General features: G+C 41.3%; 1 protein-coding gene across 3 annotated transcripts in view; it reads left to right on the top strand.

The window, feature by feature from the left end:
- Positions 1-20,834, top strand: part of fndc3ba (fibronectin type III domain containing 3Ba) — a 106,605-nt gene that overhangs the window by 10,635 nt on the left and 75,136 nt on the right. Inside the window, exon 2 of one of the 3 annotated variants that reach the window (XM_044375436.1) lies at positions 16,635-16,780. In XM_044375436.1, coding sequence (XP_044231371.1) covers positions 16,664-16,780 — 117 coding nt within the window. In that variant the 5' untranslated portion in view covers positions 16,635-16,663. Of the gene's footprint in view, positions 1-16,612; positions 16,781-20,193; positions 20,553-20,834 lie in introns of those variants that run through there. The other 2 variants (XM_044375437.1, XM_044375438.1) reach the window with 2 other exon arrangements.

Below are 20,834 nucleotides of genomic sequence, written 5' to 3' on the forward strand. Positions count from 1 at the left end.
TAGAGGAGGGGTTGGGGGAGTAGAGGAGGGAGGCAGAGAGAGGTCTGGTGCATAGAAATCAAAGTGTAACTAATGTTCATTGGCCAGTAGTCCTTTCTTGTGAAAACCATGCAACCACGTAAGTCATACGCAACACACACGCTGCCTTATCTGAGCCGCCACTTGAAAAGGATCCAGTTCTGCGGGCAAAGCATCATATTTACGCTAAAGGGCTGTATTATATGGAACCAAATGCATTACACAGTAATAAAGGCAAGACTGAGAGGAGATGGTGGGTGAGGACATATAGAAGAGAGATGAATAAGTATGAACTGAGGACGGGGAGCTAATGCAGAGCCGGTACTGTATAATGTCATGCTAACATAATATTGTCATGTCTTGGATTTAAATGAATGTAGGACTCGCTCAATGTCCACAGTGTGCATCATTTTGCGGTGATGTGTGTGTGTGTGTGTGTGTGTGTGTGTGTGTGTGTGTGTGTGTGTATGTGTGTGAGAGAGAGAGAGAGAGGGAGAAAGAGAACAAGACAGACAAAGAGAGAATGTTTGAACCTGAGTTGAGTTCATATCTCCATGGTGACAAGAGGAAAAAGGACTTTGAAATAACATGTATTTCTGAAATGGACACATCAGTGTATATATATATATATATATATATATATAAAATCAACGGCTCCATAACTGTCAAGCTTTTCTCTCTATCTACAGTATCTGTTTTCTTCTTTCTGTCTTTCTTTCTACCTGTCTGATCAATAGCTTGTGTGCATGTCTGTCTGCCAGACATCCAGACAGACATGCACTTGTTTGGCATCTTAAATAAAACACTTAGGCTGCATACCACAGCCTTCATTTTATTTAGATTTAACTGCACTAGCTTGCACAACACAAGCACACCTGAGGGTATGCACATCTTCAGCAATTAGAGTCAACAGGTTAAAGATCAGTGGTGGAATTTACGGTCCTTTACCTGCATACATGTCAAAAATTGGGCTTGGGGCTAAAGTTTTTCAAGGATTACTGAATGATTAACAATGAGTTTAATGTTGTAAGTATGTAGACTTCAAACTGGATGACCCTATGTTACATAATTAGCAAGTTCACCGCGCCAAGCCGCCTGTCATAATACCTACCCACCAGTCAGCCCATTTCGGCTTTTAGTCTGCTGGCTTGTGGAACTAACCTCCCTGTGTGTGGCCAGACTGAGCCTTGGAGATCCAAGGTGTTAGGGAGGGGTTTGCTGTGAGCCCTCCTCAGGCTCTGTGCTCCTCTCTGGGCTGCAGTGTGCTCAGCGCTCAGCCTCTCTGGATCTGATGGAGCAAAGTCTGAACTGTGGTGTGTGGAGAGAGAGAGACAGAGACAGAGAGACAGAGAGAGAGAGACAGAGAGAGAGAGAGAGACTGGGAGGAGGGGGAGAAAAGGACAAAAGGAGAAGGAAAAAAAATCTGGAAGCGCTGCCATGAAGAAGAGTGAGTCATGTTCATGTGCTTGTGGGAGAATAACCACTTCCTCTGTATTAAACACACACACAAACACCAAACAAAAAATACAGCATTTTCTTAAGGCAGTATGGCATGGTGATGTTGATGGGGATAATGAAGATGAAGGTGTTGGCAGTACCAGCCTGGAAGACCTTAACAGTTAGAGACTTTGATGAAGCTGATAGAAGTAATTAAGACAATGACTCAGTTATAATGATGATGATTAGGGCGGGCTGGCTGGGTTTGTGTTTGTGCCGGTCTGCAAACTATTTTGTTGTGTGCATGTGTGTGGTCACCAGTTTGTGAAACCATGCCTCGAACATCTGTAAGTCAAAAGAGCTCTCATTTGGAGAAAAGGAGTCTGGAAGTCCTGGCTGATGTAATTGGTGGAAACATCAGTGTTCTGACTGGCATAAACTGTATCACAAAGTCACTTTGTCTCTGTGTGTTTGACTGTTTGCGTTGCCTCTGTTTATGCGCTGAATCCCACACAATGACCCACATTATTTCACTCCATTATTTTCTCCCTTATGCTTGCTTCTTTTTCTCATAGAGAGAATATAGATCTCCTCTCCTCTGGAGTTACGTCGCTGCTACATGGCTACGTGGCAAGCGTTGGACTGTCAGGGCCTCTACTGTGGGTTTACTGCCTGCTGGCCCCCTGCCCAACCACACACACACACGCACGCACACACACACACACACGCACAAACACACACACACGGCCAGCCCACAGCTGTACAGCGGCAGGAGGGAGGGCTCGCTGGCAGATGCACACATCTGCTGGAGCTAGCCGTGCTAATGTGAAGCTAACGTCTAACACTGCGCTGATTGTAAATGCTCTGTCTTCATGAATAGCCAGGGAAAAAAGTGGAAAGCATGTTTTAAACTTGCTTCGCTTGACTCTTAATTTGCTGGACTCATTCAATTTTCCCTCTGTCTCTTTCACTCACACACCCAAACACACACACACACACACACACTCGCTTGCTCGCTGCTTGCTGTCTGTGGTATGACAGGCAGGACTAATGTTTGTTCTGGAGCAATAACACAATTAGGATTCCATACATTTCTCTCTTTACACACATTCAACCTCTGGCCCCCTCGTCCTCCCCTCCCCATTTTCTCCCTTCTCCCCTTTCCTCCTGCCTTCTCTCCTTTCTCTGCTACTCCTTCTTCTCCTCCTCCTCTTTCCATCCTGCCCTCCCTGCCCTTCTATCGGTTAACAGATTGCCATCATTTCCACCCCGCGCAGACAGGCAACAGATAATATTGATTTAATAACACCAAATGGCTTTGTTTTTCACAAGTCTACAGGGCTTTGTCAGTCACATGTGCGTTGTGTGTATGTAGGTGTACTTTATTCTTGGCACAGTTCTCCTTTATGGTTGACTTCTCTTCCGCTTTGGTTTTGATGCAGGTGATCTTCCACCACACACCAATTAACCTTTCTCTCTCTGTCTCACACACACGCATACAAACACACAGTGGAAATACTCTCCCACAGCTCCTGACCTGAGTGTAAAATAGCCATTTCCTCTTCATTTTGTTCACAAGGAAAACTGATGCCTCACCTACCCCTCCCTTTTCTTCCTCACCCATTTCTCAACTTCTCTCCTCTCTCGGTCGCTCTTTCTCCTTTTCTTTCTCTGCACTCCCTCTACTGTCTCCTCACCTTTCTTTCTCCCTGACCCTGTTTTGTGTTCCGCTGTGTGTTGAGGGTGTTGTCCTGATCCTGTGTATGTATGTATGCCTGTGTGTGTGTGTGTGTGTGTGTGTGCGCGCAGTTATGTAACTGTTGTCTCTCCATGGGAATGGGCCGCTGCTTCTCTGAGCTCCGCTTTTACTTCCTCCCGCCCACTGCCCCGGCAACAGCCTATAAGGCAGCCGCTGGGTTTCCCATCAGCCAGTTGGAGAGGGGAGCTGTGTTTTGACAGGGCAGTGGAATGCGAGGAAGGCGGGGTCTTTCCAGGAAGTGGATGGCAATAGAGTCAGATCCTGGACTCTGGCTGAGCTACTTGGCTCCCTGGAAAAGATTGAATGTCGATACACTTCTGTTTTTTTTTTTTTTTTTTTGCTTGGAAACAAGCTGATCGAAGTTCTTAGAATTCTTTTTTATGTGTCTGTAAGAGCATTCTGTTGTTTTTTTTCACAGAAAGTAAAGGAGTTTAGGCAGTTTCTTTCTTATTTAAAGCTATCTGGAGCTGGACATTGTAGATGTTGACAGAGAGAAAGATGGACGGATGACTAAGTATTACTTTCATCTTAAAAAGGCTCTGCGGGAGAGAAGAGGGCGGAAGGAGAGGGAGAAAGAGTGCGAATTTTAAGTCAGTGGGTCGTCTGTTTCTGGCCTGTGTTCCTGGAAACCAGGCCTGATGAGAGGATTGGATGGGTGGGTAGATGGTTGGATGGGAGGATGACAGGGGAGAAAGGCTTTGCCCAGGGTGCTCATTTTGTGTGTGCAGGGCAAAGGATGAAGCTGGGGGTGGGGGGTAGAGACTAGTGCTGAGCCTGTCGTTTAGCAGGGCTGAGTCCTGACTTGTCTGCGCTCCGGCTGCACACAACGATCTGCAGAATGCCTGGTATTTAAAGGAAACAGGAAAAAAAAAATAGACAAGAGGAAAAGAAGAGAGAAAAATTAAAGAGAAAGAATAGTTCTGAGAGGAGTAATCCAGGGAAAAGGTTAACGCACAATGCTGTTTCTGTGCCACCTAATCTTGGATTAATTAAATGCAGCATGACAGTTCAACTGCACTGACATGAAGATTAGGGGTGTTCCTGCATTTCTTAGGACTAACTGCAGACTGTTAATAGCTCCTCATCTGCCTTGAGTTATGTGCAAGATGCAGGCAACCAACCGCAGTATAACCTTGGAGACACATTTGCATTCTGTAAAAGCAGAGAAATGTTCATTCATGCAAGGAATGTGGGACGTGGCAATGACAAAACTTCCAAAAGTGTTAAATTGTTGCGATATGGATAGCAGTAGCCAGAGTTTGAAGAAAAGAGGTGCTGTCAAAGAAGTGCTGCTAGTTTAAATCTCAGACTGTTTTGGGGGAAAATTGTCAGCCAGATTCTCTGTTTTATGTTAGATTTGCATTGTTCATCCTATATACTCCCGGTTTGGCAGGTTTGCCAAGTGATGCAACAGATCATCCTGCACCCAGACGTTCACCTTGTGTCTTGTAGAAATGTCCTTGAGCAAGACAATGAAGATTTAACTGCTAGTTCATTGTAGGTCTAAATGCACACTAAACTTTTACAATAACAGGTGTTTTGCAAATATAAGCAATGTTACCTGGAAAAGAGCAAATTTTACTGTCTTTTATCCTACCTTGAGGGATTGAATCATTAAGGAGACCAGTGTTTTTATCCCGGAATTACGATATGACTGATTAATACTGCTGGGAATAAAACAACACTGGTTCAGACTCACACCTGCTGTTTGTATTTGTGTTGTGGCACCAAGGTAATATGGCATGATTTAAAGTTTTAAAGGAGACTTGTTAAAAACAAAATGAAACCCATAAGCAGCTGGTCGGTTGAAGCATTCTTTCACCATCAAATGTGGTTTGAGGTGCAGGATCTCATCTGTTTAGAGGGAAAAGGGTGCCCTAAAGGCCTCAGTTCATGGAGTTTGTAGAAGAGCTTGTTCATACATGGTTTCCAAGTGGAACGTGTGTGTGTGTTTGTTTGTGTGTGTGTGTGTGTGTGTGTGTGTGTGTGTGTGTGTGTGTGTGTCTGCGCTTGCATGTGTGGATTGCATTCCACTCCACCCGTTCGGAGTTCTTCTTGTGGATGACATATCATTACTGCAATTATAGGACACACACACCGAGGCGTGCACACATAAAGGCAGTGCACAAATGTATGCACACACATATGTGAGCCAAATGTATGCAGGTAAATTGAAGAACAAGCTGAAACTTGGAATTTTATTTAAGACACTTTGCCTCTGTTCCCCTCTTTCAGCCTCTCCTGCGTCTCTGTCAATGCACACTCTCTCTCTCTCTCTCTCTCTCTCTCTCTCTCTCTCTCTCTCTCTCCCTCTGTCTCACACACACTGCCTGCATATGTGCAGAAAGCCGCTGGCCGACGTGGGAACCTCAAGAGGTTCCATCTTTTATAAATCCCCTCTCTGTCTTTCCCAAATGTGTGTGTGTGTGTGTGTGTGTGTGTGTGTGTGTGTGTACATGTGTGTGTTCACACTCTCTTCAGAGTAAGCACAGGCACAGAATTCCTCTTAGCCTCTCCCCCCCTCACCCCCTTCTTTTCTGCATCCCCCCCCTCTCCACTCCACCTCTCTCTCTCTTTCCTCTGGTAAAAAGGTACTCACTCAATCCGTGTGTATGTGTGTGTGTGTGTGTGTGTGTGTGTGGGTATTAGAAAGAGGGCGAGTGTGAGAGGGAGAGAGAGAGCAGGTCTCTCCTAGACTGAATACCTTTTGTAAAAGGAGCCGGGGTTGAATGGGAGTGGTGTTGGTGGCAGTTTCCCACCATATTTAGAAGCTACTCCCCCTTTCTCCAAACACACACACACACACACACACACACACACACACACACACAAATACATTAACACATACATTATCAATGTGTGTGTGTGTGTATTAAATGCTCACATGTATTAAAGTTGTCAGCTTGTCAGCTGATAAGAGGGGTTTAAAAGGACTTGAATCCATCCAAGTAGTGTTTGGCGCGTACTGTGTTTGTGTGTGTATTTTTGTGTGTGTGTGTGTTTACTGCAGTGAATAGATAGTCATTCTTTTCTGAGCACCGACACCTGAGAGCATTCCTTACTGCTGAACACATCCAGGATGAGGAGCAGGATACCTTCCCCTTTCTAACTCTGTTATCTCTCTCCTACTCTGACCCTGCATTTACATGGATATTACAATTCAGGTACGCTGATGGCTTTTTAACGTTTCTACCAGTGTATTTTAATACACGGAATGGATGTATATGTGTCTATTGTACTCATAGATCATCATAGATCCAATCTGCAAAAGTATAATTCCATACTCACGACTTTTAAACCTTGCAGACTTGCAGAGAACGACATTACTCACTCTAAGTACCAAATAATGTTCAGTTTCACTTTCATTTCTCTCTCTTGCTTGCTCTTCTTTCTTTTTCCTGATTAGATAAGTCACAGGTACAATAAAATTCCCATTGCTAACAGAAACATTGACGTCAGGCAGTTGCTGATCTGTGTTCAGCCCACATCTCAAAGCTGGTGTAAATGATGCATGTTGACATATTTAGATACCTGCATCATTGAAAATGTGTTTCTCAGCTTGTATTCCTATAATGTTTGGCCTTTTTCTTTCCGCTCTCTTCTTTTACTTTGTCTATTAAACCTCTTTGCCACTAGAGGAAACTTAAGAGAGTAGAGGAAGTAAAAGTTCAGCAACCACAAATCAGATCTGCTTGCTTCTCTTTTTTTTAAAAGAAATTGTGTAAAATTCTCACAAAGCTTGTGTATTAAGAATAGACAAAAGGTCAGTAGTCCAAACTTCACCCCAGTGTTTTGCAGCCCACTATATCTTGGGTGCAGGGCCGTTTCTATGATAGGAACCAAGGAAGCAGAATCAGAATCATCTTAAAGTTCCTGAATTCCTGAAAGAGGTCCTATGTTCCTGGAAAAGCTGGTGTGCTGGAAAAAAAGGGGGGTGTTCAGTATGTCACTAAATAGTTGTCCAGGAAAGGAAACAGTGGCCTCTTTTGGTCTCCACAGTTGACCAAAAGGGTCACAGTCAAGCTATCTGATGCAGTCATGTTTGTTTAAATTGAGAAGTGATACACTGATGTAATATGTACTTCCTGCATATCACAGCGTATGTGTCAGTATGTGTGTATAATTAGTTCAAGTTAAAAGAGTGCCAGACAAAAATGAACACAAAGATGGTAGCAGTTGACAGTGAATCATACAAAACATTTGGTTAAGTGTGGTTTTCATAGCATCATACAAAAGTAAAGCTCAGGACACACTGCAGTATGTAACATTTACAGAGCACCACTATCTTTTCCAAGTCAGACAGACACATTCCTCACACGAAATAGGCCAGCTGTTATTGACCCTTTGACCCTGAACATTGTCCATAGTTGCCCTTTCAGCCATGAGGCACACATCAGGAGACTGTCCCCGTCAGACGTGTTCTCACCTACTGGAGATACTCCGTTTGGTTTAGGCGAGGGTTAGTGTTGTCATGATACCAAAGTTATGACTTTGATACGATACCTGCCTAAATATCTCGATAACGATACTGATACCACTGCAAAAACCTAAAACAACAGGAGAAGTAATGGAACAATATATTAGATGTCAGAACATGGAACTTCTTTGACTTCTTTGTTTTTTTTAACAATTTAAAAAAGAGCAGAAACACTACAGTAGTGCACCAAACTAGACTGAACACAAGTGACTCACTACACCTCCTTCACAGAAGTCTGCTCTCTACTGAGTGTATTTTCTAGTAATACAAATAATTATTGACAAAAATGTACATGCCATGATTACCATTATCATTACTGATTGAGTATAAATTGATTGCCTGTTTTTTTAGCAGCTTGCAATTATGGTAAAGTTAACGTTACCAGTTTGAACATTGTGTTTGCATATAGAGATGTTTGCCACATTGGTAAGTTAGCTAAAAAGCTAAAGCCAACTTAAACAGATATCATTGCCCTTAATTGCCTCGTCAAACTCCGATGGTGAAAAAAGTTTGCTTGTCACAAAATAAAACACACTCATTTGACTTATACTTGAGGGCATGTAATTATGTTATCTATCACATAACCTGTCATGCTAACCTGTCACTCTTTGAATTTCTTGAACAGGTCAGCATGTCTGGCGGCGAGATGCTTTGCCAACTTGGATGTGTTGGCTCCCTTGGTCTGTGTGGGTTTAAAACATCTTTTACAGACAGGTTTTGTGGTGTCCGTGGGCTTGCCCTGACTTTCGGCTATGTAAGCATAACATTGCCATATTTCTCTCTGTGCGTCTGCTTTGTCAACAAGTTGTGTACGGTCAGCAAGAGTACTTGTACTTGCAGCCATGCCTCTCGTGCTTTCATTATGAAAGCTGCAATGTGCATATGAAAGAAAAAGAAACCTAAAAACGATTGGCACACCTACTTTGCCTACAGGGAGTGGAAGCAGAGCACTGCAGACACACTGCCCTGCTCTCGCACGTCGACGTAACTCCCAGGAAATATGGCTCTTATTAAAACACTGTTATTCTTAAAGTACCAGTACTAATAAAATGGGGTAAAGTACTTTCTAGTTCCAGTATACTGTGTAACACTTAGCGAGGGGTTAAACATGCAGGAGGTAGGACATGACACAAAAAGTATGCATGTAGCCAGTTCGTAATTTGGTCATGAACAATTGAGTCTCTGGCTATTCCTTGAATTTTTCTAACATTTTTGGCATTGGCCCTTACTGGCAGAAGTTCCTGAATCTCGTCGTCTCTCTAGGTAGACATTTTCACTGGTGTCTTCGTGTAAATGACCCTTCTTCTTCACCCTTGTATTCTTCCAGTTTCACACCAGTCGCATGATAGAAACGTCATCAACACGCCCACTCGCTTGTTGTGAATTCTCCGGAAAATTACCTGCTGTATCACATGTGCTTGATCAGACATTACACAGACTTTGTACTACGGAGCTGGCAGGGTAAAGTCCATTTAACGTCTGCTCTAACTGATTTGGACATTTGGGTTCTCACATACAGCTCCTCTGGGTAATGTCCGGATAACCTCAGGGTTGCAGTGGATGTGTGAAAAGGGGATTAAGACTCTCAAAGTTCAACCCGCTTTCTGTCCGAGATTCTAGACTTTTATAGATTTCCATCATCTCCACTGCCTGTCCCTTGATAACGGCGCTTTGGGGACAGAAGGATCACATCTGAAATCAATGCTTATCTTTTTTTTGTGACACATTCTCTTTAGTCAGTGTGAGCCATCTATCACCTCCCTCTAAAAAGACCGGCCAAAAGCAAAACTAGTAACAAATGTTAGACCGGTGTATTGTGGACTACACAGGAGCAAAATGCCAAAGTTATTGATATATTTATCAGCCAGATAATTGGGGTTGCATTGTGTTGAAGGTTGATGAAAAGTCAACAAACAATAGCCTGTTATTATACTTACTCATATCTAAGTGTGAAGAAGGTCAAGAGGAGTTAGAATAAAATCATCTTAAAGGAGAACGGCAGATAAAAATGACTCTGATCAGTCAAAATATTAATTTCTATGACTGGCTCAAAATGACCATTGGACAACGCTCTTTGAAATGAAGGGTTATTGCATTTATTTGAGCTCAAGTTAATTAAGTTTTATGCTTTTTTTTAAAAAAAAAACTCTCAAACTTTTTTTTTTTTTTTTTACCACAGTAGGGCTGACAAAGCTTCTCGCTGCTATTATTCATAGCAGAGGAAAAATACTAAGAGTCCGGCATGCTGATGTATTAATTCGGCATTGCTCTGCCCGGAATGACAAATACCAGGACATGACTGACTTTGATCTCCCCCAGTAGGAATTAAAAAGTAAATAAATGTATGGCCAATTAGCTAATGTTAGCCTTATATTACTTATGTGTTCTTTCACTGTGTGCTGGTTGGTCGGTTTTGTTTTCTTTACGTCAACAACAAAATTCTCAGTGTTTTGAGCTAGAAGAAATGGACGCGCGATCAGTTTCACATTGTCTCGCCAGAAGTCTTGTTTTTATGAATAATTCATTCATTTGCTTAAAAGGAGAAGTGCAAGTCGGTGTAGTCTGCTGTCTGCACGTAGGATCATTTGAATTTTTTTTATGTGTTTATTGCTTATATTTTTGCTAACTCAAGTGTCCAAGACCAATCAGAGTAAGGAATACCAGTCTCAAAAACTGTGTTTGTTTGTATTTATATGGCAGTGTGAATGAGAAGGAGAGGCATGAAGTAGTCGACTGGAAGTAAGTCAGACAGTCTGTTAGGTGGTTGTGAATATCCATTATGCTTCATCACGATGGACAAACAGGAGTCATTGGGCGTGTGTGTATGTGTGCGTGTGTGTGTGTGCGTATGTGAATGATGAATGGCTATATGAGTAATGACTGTCGTGTTATGAGGTCAGTGCTGCTGCTGCTGAATATCTAGGGCTTCTGTGTGTGTGTGTGTGTGTGTGTGTGTGTTACATCTCGGTGTGTGTTTTACTCTATGCATCTTTTATGTTAGAGAGGCAGTTTCCATGCTTACACAGGGCTTCCTGTCTAATGACACAGACACGTGTACATGCATACACACACACACACACACACACATACACACACACACACACATACACACACACACACACACACACACATTCATACACTCGGACAAGTGGGTGATTGTTTTCTGGATCCAACATGGAATTTCTCAATTTAACATTTTATCCCTGCTGGGAATCGACACCTTATTCCTCCCACATTCCACCGGGAAACGGAAACCACTGTGTGTGTGTGTGTGTGTGTGTGTGTGTGGGTGTGTGTGTGGGTGAGTGTGTGTGTGTGTGTATGTGCATGGTGATGTCTGAAGCTTTCAACAGCAGCATCCATCTTCTAATGATTCCACTGGAAAACAATGGTTATTATTCATTCACTGATACATTAAATTTCCAAATATATGCATTAGACCCTGTTAAAAATGTGTACAACACTCCACCGAAAACAGCTGCACAACAAAAAAACTGCATTTTCATTTTGCCTAGATTTAACTTACTTCTCTTACCAGGCAAATTGTCACGAAATCAGCAAAGTCAGATGTCAGTAGACAAATGGATATTTTTTCCCCCCTTGAAGTTCCTTCTGCACTATGCAATTTCACACATCGGTTGCTCCAAATTGCAGTGAAAGGTTAAGCAGTTAAATTTAGAGGTTGTCAGTGCCAAGAAATTATATAACAAGACATCAGTAAGCTGAACACAACACATTTGTGTTTATCTACCAGGCTTGCGTGTTATAGCTTTAAAGGAATAGTTGACTTTTTCGGAAATGCTACAGCTAAGATACGGTTAGCTTAGCTTAGAAAGAACAGCGGGAAACAGCTACATGTAGCCTGTAAAGTGAGCTTTAGAGGCGCTGATAGTCTCTTTATGTTTGGACAGAGCTAGGCTAGCTTTATTCTAAGCTAACCATCTCCTGGCTGCAGGTTTGTTTTTAATGCACAGTTAAGAGATGTGATGTCGTTCTCATCATCTAAATCACGGCATGATGGCTAGAAAGCACTTATCTAAAATTGTCAAACTGTTCCTTTAAACGATATTTTATTATAGAACATTGATTTTTGAATTCAGATTCCTTACTTCCTGTATGAAGATAAGACTTCCTGCCCATAACCAAAGAAACTATAAAAGAAGGGTCATTACGTCACTGGGTAGCATGTGAACGCACATTGGTGCCACACTTGAAAGCTCTTGGCGCAGTTAGCATAGTGGTGAACGGGCAGACCTCTCCTTCATCTCTCCCCTCTCAGTTTCACAAGTTATCAATCTGGGTGATGGAGACACTGCTGTTTTGGTGTGTTGATATTTAGCTAACGTTTTAAGTGTTTTCAATAATTTCAATAATTGAATTGCATGCAAGTTACGTTAGTGTTATGCTAGATTTACAATAACATAAAAACACAATGGAGCTTCTTATGCATCTGTGATTGAGATTAGTAACAGACTAACATTAGTGAGTTAGCTAAACTGTGATTTTACCCTAACTAAATGAACTCTGAGCCCGTTAGCTAATGTGATGTGATGTAATCTACAGTTTGTGATACGGTGACCAGGTGACAGCAGAGCACCAGACAAATGGGATTAATTTACAGCCCAGGTGTTGATTTTATTACAGCAGAGATTGCTTCATTCATAATTATGATGCATTATTTTCTGATGATCGAGTTTCTGATTGCCATGAAATATATGCCTTTGTTGTTTTATAGATGAGGGTTAGTTTATAGCCTACCAATGCACAATTACTAATCAGAGGAGGTTAGGTGATATGCCCATTATTATTATTATTATTATTATTATTATTATTATTATTATTATTACCATTATTATTAGCCCTGTCAATCATCATCAGGCAGCCGTAATAAAAGGAAGAAAGAAGGAATGAAGAATACAGATTTTATTAACAATATTAATTCATCCTAAACTCAATAATTTCAAGGGACACTTCACTTGCAACTTTTTTTTAATTTGCCATGGTGAGCATTTTAATTTGACTCACCATGAGCCTTGTAAAGCATGCTTATAATCATCTTTGAATACTATTTGGAGACCAACAGCAAATAAACGATGCACACATTTGGAAAAATCAGTCAGTTTTTCTGAAGTGCGTTCTTTCATTTGGTAGAGGCATTTCTTCATCCAAGCTCATACGACATAGATATGTTGGGTTTTAGTGTGCTTCTCCACGAACCTCCCACAGGCTTCAATAGAACTGGCACCGAAGCCTGGCACCAAGCAGAGCATTACAATGTTGGTATTATGATGTAATGACCCTTCCTTCTTTTATAGTTTCCTCACCCATAACCTTACCCAACACCAGAATTCCATAAACATCATTACTTCTAGTGCTCATTGTTGGAATCTCATTTCTTCTTCTGATTCAGACTCATGTGTATTCAAGAGTAAAAAGACTGTATAAACATGAATTTCTTCAGAAATGAGGGGTTATTTTAAGAACACATGGTTATTGGAAGAGATGTGTTGGTCTGTCCTCTATTCATCATCTAAGCCGATCCTTCATTTACTTATTCCCTTCTCTCTTCCTCCCTCCTTTCTCCACTGTCTCGCTTCTTCTCTTTTTCCTGGCAGAGTTGAGAGTGGTGTTACCATCTGTCTGTGATGTGTCCGGGACGCAGTTTGTGTGTGTGTGTTCAAGGCAGGATGGCCAGGCTGAGCTGGGAACGGGGCTCAGTTGGAGAAAGGGGGAAGAGTTCTGAGAGATGGGAAGAGTAAAATTTATAGTTAAAAGGAGAGATGGAGTGAGAAAAAGGCAAAAAAGACACTGACAGGGTGGTGTGATTGAGTGTGTGTTTATGTTGCAACAGTATGAGCCACAGCTGTGCGATCTACTAACCCTTTCAAAGACCTTGTCGGTGCAAGAAGATGATCAGCTGAAAGAAAAGACACACAATGACACACAGCTGTTTTCTCAGGAACGATGAGTGTGTGTGCACATGTGCACATTATGTCAGAGACAGATATCGTGTTTCATTTATTTACTTAAATAAAAAAGAAAATCCCTCATGCATAATCTATGTGTGTATTGTGTGTGTGCTAATAGCAGCTTATAGCCATTCATCAGTAGCTCTTTAACGGTGATTTCACTCAACAGCATTGAATTGAAACACCTACATCATTCAGTAATCCACCTCTGGCAATGAATCTATGTGTGCTTGTATATGTGTGTGTATACGTACTGTATATGTTGGTGCGTGCACTAGGCTAGCTCTTGCAAAACAGTTTTTGTCTCCTCGGGGAATACACACACACACACACACACACGCGCACAGTAGAACCCCAGCCATTGTATGTATTGCTGCTGACATATGGGAGCTTCAGCGGTTGAGTTGTGTGTTTATGTGGTTTACACTGTGTGTGTATGTAAGCATATGCATTTTGACTGTTAAAGTTCGGGTTAGCAGCTCAGTTAAAACCCTGATGAGGACCACATGCAGAGGTGACACACTTTGCTTAAGGTTTTTTTTTTAATTGCCCTAAAGTTATGCTTTTGGGTTTTACTGCTATTAGTATGCAAGCAAATAAATGGTACCCAGATTTAGTTCTCTGGGTTACTCTCCAAAGAGCCAATCTAATTGACCTAAGAGGACCTCAAAAGGCTTCCTATTCTTGCCGTGTGATTGTGTGTTTTTATGGAGTACTATTCTGCCGTGTGCTGTATTTACAAAGCCAACAGCAGGTGCAGTTATCCCTATTCACATATCAAACTAAGCAACGTTCATCCAATATTTCTTTTTTCATTAATCCTCCAAACAGGATATTCACTATAATCCCTCCTGTATTTTAAGACTATTGTTGATGATGAAGCTTTGAATTAGTCTCTCACTCAAGTCTCTGTTCTCCTCTACCTCTTTAATCTTGTTCCTTTTTTTTGTTAACGTGATATGACTTGTATTTCACTGAATGTGATACGCATGTACAAAGCCAGTATAAGATGTAATTGTCACGAGCAGGAAAAGACAAAATATTTGCAAAAGTCTGATGTTAATCTGTTAAAAACACAGGAATAATGTAATGTCTGTGTCTTCCCATGTGTCTATTTGTTCTCCTCCTGTGCAAAAGTTTATCTTTTCTTACCTTTGTTTACTGGACCAATCATCTGTCTCCCCATCTCTCTCTTGTTTCTTCTCACGCTTGTGTGCACCTTTGTGAAAATAAACCCTTAGAATTCCTCTCTCTATCTCCAGCTCATTCTAGTATGTGTTATTCCACTATGTATGTTATGTTTCATGTACCTCTGTTATTAGAAATATATCTGGTCCAGATCATGATTAAAACAACATGACTGCAGTAAACCTGATGAAAATAGAAGAATTTAATAAAAGCTCCTCAACAATTCAAAAAGGTTTTCACGCTCACTTGAAGTGGAAAATTGTTTTGTCTATAAGGAAATTGCATGATAAAGAGTAGTGGAAACTACGGCTGTACAATATGCAAAAAAAATCATATTGTGATTATTTTTACAAATATTGTGATTGTGATATGAATCACGATTTTAGTGGGAATGGTCATTTTTGCATTTCATTTTCACTGAAAAAAAAAATGATAATGATTTTTGCTGAAGTCTGTACCAAACAAAAATGTTCCCTTGTATCTGGAAAATATGATTTGTTAGCCAGGGCATCTCTGTAGCACCACAATGCTTCATTTAAAATAGTATGTTGCGATGCATTTTACTTTTATCAATAAATTGCATCTCCTGTGATTTGGATATACTGCACTCGGCCATATTGCGATTTCGATAATATCGCGATTAATTGTTCAGCCCCAGTGGAAACACATTGGTAGGCTGGCGTAATGCAGGCTTGCGATAATCTGGTCTCATATTTCATTGAACAACCGTTAAAGGAATGGTTTGACAGTTTGAGGAATACACTTACAGTATGTGTGTTATTGTGGAGAGTTAGAAAGAGAGAGGATCAATACCACTCTCATACCTGTCCATCAGCAGCTGGTAAGCTCATGTTCGTCTAGCTTATCTTATAAAACTGAAAATGGGGGGGGGGACACTTAACCTTTCAGTTTTTGTACAGATTAAACAAATGAGACAGAAAACATTAACTAGTGTGCTTCAAAGGTGTTGGTAGGTGAATTTACCTTTGGACAGAGCCAGACTAGTAGTTTCCCCTTGTTTACAGTGTTTATACGAGGCTAAGCTAATGGACTTCTGGCTCCAGCCTTATATTTATAGTATAGGCATTAGAATATCATCAACTCTCTCATCTGACTTGTGGCAAGGAAACGAATAAGTGTATTTCTCGAAATGTCAAACTGTTTTTCACAAAACTGGGTTTTGATGTTAACAATCTGCATGAAAGGCCAGATTTTACCTTCACCCTTGGGTAAAAAGGTTGAAATATGTCTGCTGTTGATCTTCACAGTCAACACTAGCTGACAGTGAAGATCAACAGCAAGTTACTCTTCTTGCCAGTGTTTTTTTTTCTTTCTTTTTTTTGAATATATTTAGGGATGCTGTGTGATTGCTTCAAACCAGTGTAGGGAAATACGCCAATTCTGGTTTTTACTTCTCCTGTCTTCTGTGAAGTTGATTTGACAGTTCAATTGTGTCACTGTCAAGTAGTCAATGTAGTGTGTGTGTGTGTGCGTGTGTGTGTGTATGTGTGTGTGTCATAGCCTACTTTTGGGTACAAATTTCGGACTCAAGACCAGTTAACAGGTGACAAAAGCCGTGTCCTCAAATGGGGAAAAAGCTCATTTTTGGGTCAGTGGTTAAAGTTAAGGTTAAGGTTAGGGTTGGGCAAGTAGTGGTTATGGTTAGGGTTTAGGGGTAAATTTCCAGGAAATGAATGTAAGTCTATCTATCTATGTAATATCTAAGTAATGTGTGTGTGAGTAACTTAACAATACTCACTCTCTCTTTCTCTCTGTACTTTTCCAGGTAGGGCAGTTCAGTGAATTTCTCCATGAATGTACGTCACAATGATGATGACAGACCAGATTCCACTGGACTTGGCTCCGCCCCCCCTCCTGAACGGAGAGGTCCCGCTCATGCCTCACATGGTTAACGGTGACGCAGCACAGCAGGTAAATACATACACAGACACACATCTGTCATCTACTCAGTCGCACTTGCACAGTGAACATGCAAATGCAGTTACCGCTATTGCATCAAGTTTTAGCATTCCTGTGTTAACTCACACGCACACACGTCAACCGCATGCACGCAAGAACACCCATCAAAAGATCCGTGTAATTCGTCACACAGCTCATGGATTGTTGCCACAGGTAATGGATAGCTGCCAAGCTGTTACAGTAAAGAATGTGTCATTTAGCAGGAAAAAGAATAAATACAGAAGCACACACATGCATCATTCAATTTTTTTTCAGCGGTGAGTATCTGGCTGACTGGCTCCATTGATGAATCCCAGGCCTTAGCTTGAATTACTTTGGAAAAGGATTCAGCAGCTTCTTTATGACTGACTGACTGATCTTATCAGATGCTGAAGAGCCAACTGGATCGTCTTCAAAGAGCAGAACCCCACCCGAGCTCAGCACATGCGAAAGGAAGCGATCAACATAATTAAAAGCATCACAGTTAATTGACCTGAGTCTAATCCCACTGTCACAGATACATTTTTAACACCGTGTGCTTTTGGTAGATTGGGGATGATGATGATGTTTATATATGGTCCCCAGCCCATGCCCTCACAGCCCAGAGGAAACGTGGTGGGAGTGTTTTGGCTGCAGCACATAACAGTTAGGAAGGGTTTTGGCTGTAACACACAGCAGTTAGGGAGTTCTTTTTATTGTAACACCCTGCAGTTTAAACTCGGTTCCCAGTGTGGAATCAGCGATCTAGACCGATGATTATATAGATTTGACTCTGCGTGTGTGTGTTCGTGTTTGTGTGTATTTGTTTGTTTCTTGGTCTGTTTTACACTGTGTCTGAGTGTGTGTGTGTGTGTGTGTGTGGATGTGCTTTCTTTTACCCCTTCAGTGTCTGTGTTGAGTCTGTGTACATACTTCTGTGTTTGTGTTTGTCTGCTTTCCTTGTCTATCAGCTTTCCTGTCTGTCTATCTGTGTCTACCTGCCTACACCTGTTTATGTGTGTTTATCTGTCAGTCTGTGTTCCTTTGGTGCATGCAAGCAGAAAGATCAAGATACAATATATGATCGCTGGGGCGCAACAATATATCAGGCAATGATTTTTTTATGTTAAATAAATGTTATATGCATAATGGAGTTAAAAGATACCGAGAGTCGAAGTCCTGACGTCACATCCAAACCGGCTGTTGTTTCACTAGCTTTGGTGCATTTCATTGGCCTTTTTGAAAAAGTGAAAGTTGTTCCTGAGTCTACTTACAGCACTTGCTTTTTGAATTTGGTTCCTTCCTGATTTTAACAAAGTTAAGTAACAGTTAATTTGTTAGCATCCAAAAAAGTACAGATCCCAAAAAAGTTTTCGAGGCCAGCAATGTGCATATTTAATGTCACAGTAACAGTTTCTCCCTTATGACATAATGAAGTGAAGTAATGTAGCCAATAAGAGGTTCCGTATTCTTTTCCATTTAGAACATGGAACCATCTACATTGTTGCTCTTCAACTTGGTTGTAACACTGTTGCCAGTTTACACACTGACAAAGGGCGTCTGCCCGAAACATCTGTACATGAATTAATCATACCATCATCACTGCAGGGCTCACTTTTTAGTCATGAAGCTTTTATTGCATTTATAGTGACGTAACAAGTGTAGCTGTCGTCAACTCGAGTGCTTCGCCTGGTTCACTGTCTCTCCTCTGCTGCGCTGTGTGCTGCACACACAGAGGGTTCAGCCCTGCCTGCAGTGAACCACAGAGAGCAAACGAGAGTAGTGTGACCATAAATGACACTAACATGCAGTAGAGACTATGTTTAGTTATGCTATTTACCTCATTTATGTGCACTTGTTTCATTTCAGCTCCGTGTGATAATCTCTACTGTGTTTTGCTGTCATTTATGGTCACACCACTCTCCTCTGCTTTCTGTGGTTCAGCGAGTGACAATCGTCATGGATGACAATGGGGCCAGTCTTGGCCGATCTATTATCTAGAAAGGAAGACCCAGTGACGGGGCCTGTGGTGCCATTAGACGCTTTTCTCCCGCTGGAGCCAGGTTGCGGCTGTTGTTTCAGCATTGTGAAGCACAAGGCTTAATAGACAGTAGAAAGTGTACGCTAACTTATAACACTATATGAAGTTGTTTTAGACGCCATCCTTAGTAAATAGCAGCTCTCCCAAGGAGCCCGTGTAACCTCAATAAGACTGACTATTGTAGCTTAAATTCCTAAAAGAAAACTGTGTGTAGCCTAAAATATAACCGCAAAATGTAACAGCAAAACATGTTTCTTAACCGTTAACAAAATCCTCCAACTGTCTACTTTATAACCATGGTGGTTATGTCAAAGCAAGCGACTAATAAAAGTCAAGTTTCCGTTTGATTATTTAGTAATGGGTGGCAGTTAGCATTAGCGCTCCTCGTCTGGCTTACTACGGGCACTTTTCCATCTGGGATTACTGTCCTCTCTTGGTACCGCTGAGCCTTCCTGTAAGAAATATATGGTCTTGGGATTACTGTCAGTTGCTTTAGAAAGTTTGTTCAAGTTTCTGCGTTTCTGACAGAGAACCTGCTGTGGTCGGTCAACACCACCTAACAGTAGATTCACTTGACTCAATTCAGAAAATCCCATATTGTTTACATTTTTTGTAGGAATGCAATGTTAGGAAAGCAAAGTCAAGTCTAATGTTGTCTTACACGTAAAAGAATGATCTCTCTTCCACGCAGTGAGGCATACAACTTATTAATTAAACACTGATATCAGATTGGTACTTGGTATTGGCTGATACCCAAAGCCCAGGTATCGGTACCGGGACTGAAAAAGTCAGATCAGTGCATCCCTAGTTTTTGTTTATGCTCTGTCTATTAAATGCCAGGCAGCAAAATTAAATTTCATTAACTTTGTGAACTGTTACAGTCCTCAAAGACTTACTGAAAATACTGACATGTTGATGTTTTGAAATTAAAAACATGTCTTCGTCCTCTCCGAGATAAAAATCTGCTTTTTCAGCAGATGCTTGAATAAATATTTGTAGCCTAGCCAAATAAGATGTTAGGAGGATGTTGATCCCGCCAAAATCAGACTTTTGCACTTTATGTAACTTGACAAAACATTTTTGTTCATACATGAGTGAGGAAATTCTCATCTAGTAATTGTTTTATTCTTAAATTCAATTCTATTTATATACAAATCTTATATAACCTACATTTAAATAGATTTTATGGGTAAGATTTTGCCAAATGCCATGATTTGTTTTAATGTAATTAAAGCTTCAGTGATCATGTTATCAAAGGTAACAAATGTGCTGCATCACTATTTTAATACTGTGATCTTGGCTTGTGTAGATTAATACATAACACATAAATATATGCACTCACTCCATACACACCCACCCACATGGTCTGATATGGGGGTTTTCTCAGTCCTTGGGAAACATGGGTCGCCCTGTACTATGCTGGGGTTCCCATAGCAACAGCAGCAGCCGCTGCAGCAGACAGCAGGAAGTGTGTGAGTGTGTGTGTGTGTGTCTGAGGCAGAGGAGCGGGTTAGTGCTGAGATGGGAGAGCATGCAGACACTACAGGAGGAACGCAGGATATGAGGATTTTACGACGGCACACCTGTAGAGCATAGACAGGGCTGTGCTTGTGTCTGCATGCATGTGTGTGTGAATTCATGCGTGTGTGTGCAATGGAGGGTCACCTGTTTCATGTCTACAGCCACGTGTACACTCTCAACAATCTGTATGCGGAGAATATGACGGTAAGGAGCACACATACTCTCTTCAGGCACATTCAGCAGAAACACTCTGCAATCAAAACAGTGTTATATGGTTTAGCTTCATTTGTACATGCTCACCTGTCTGAATCTTTAATTGTGATACATGCATCACTCCATGTGTATTTGTTTGCTCATATTATGCTGGTTTCTGTGGTTTTCTGCCAGTCATTGTGGTGAAAACAGAAAGGCTTTTCTCTAATCAGGGTGTGTGAGACAGCAGCAAGGTCTCACCATTAGCTTAACACCTCATTCATATGTGTGAAC

Source organism: Thunnus albacares, chromosome 15, assembly GCF_914725855.1.
Source record: "Thunnus albacares chromosome 15, fThuAlb1.1, whole genome shotgun sequence".
NCBI lineage: Eukaryota > Metazoa > Chordata > Actinopteri > Scombriformes > Scombridae > Thunnus > Thunnus albacares.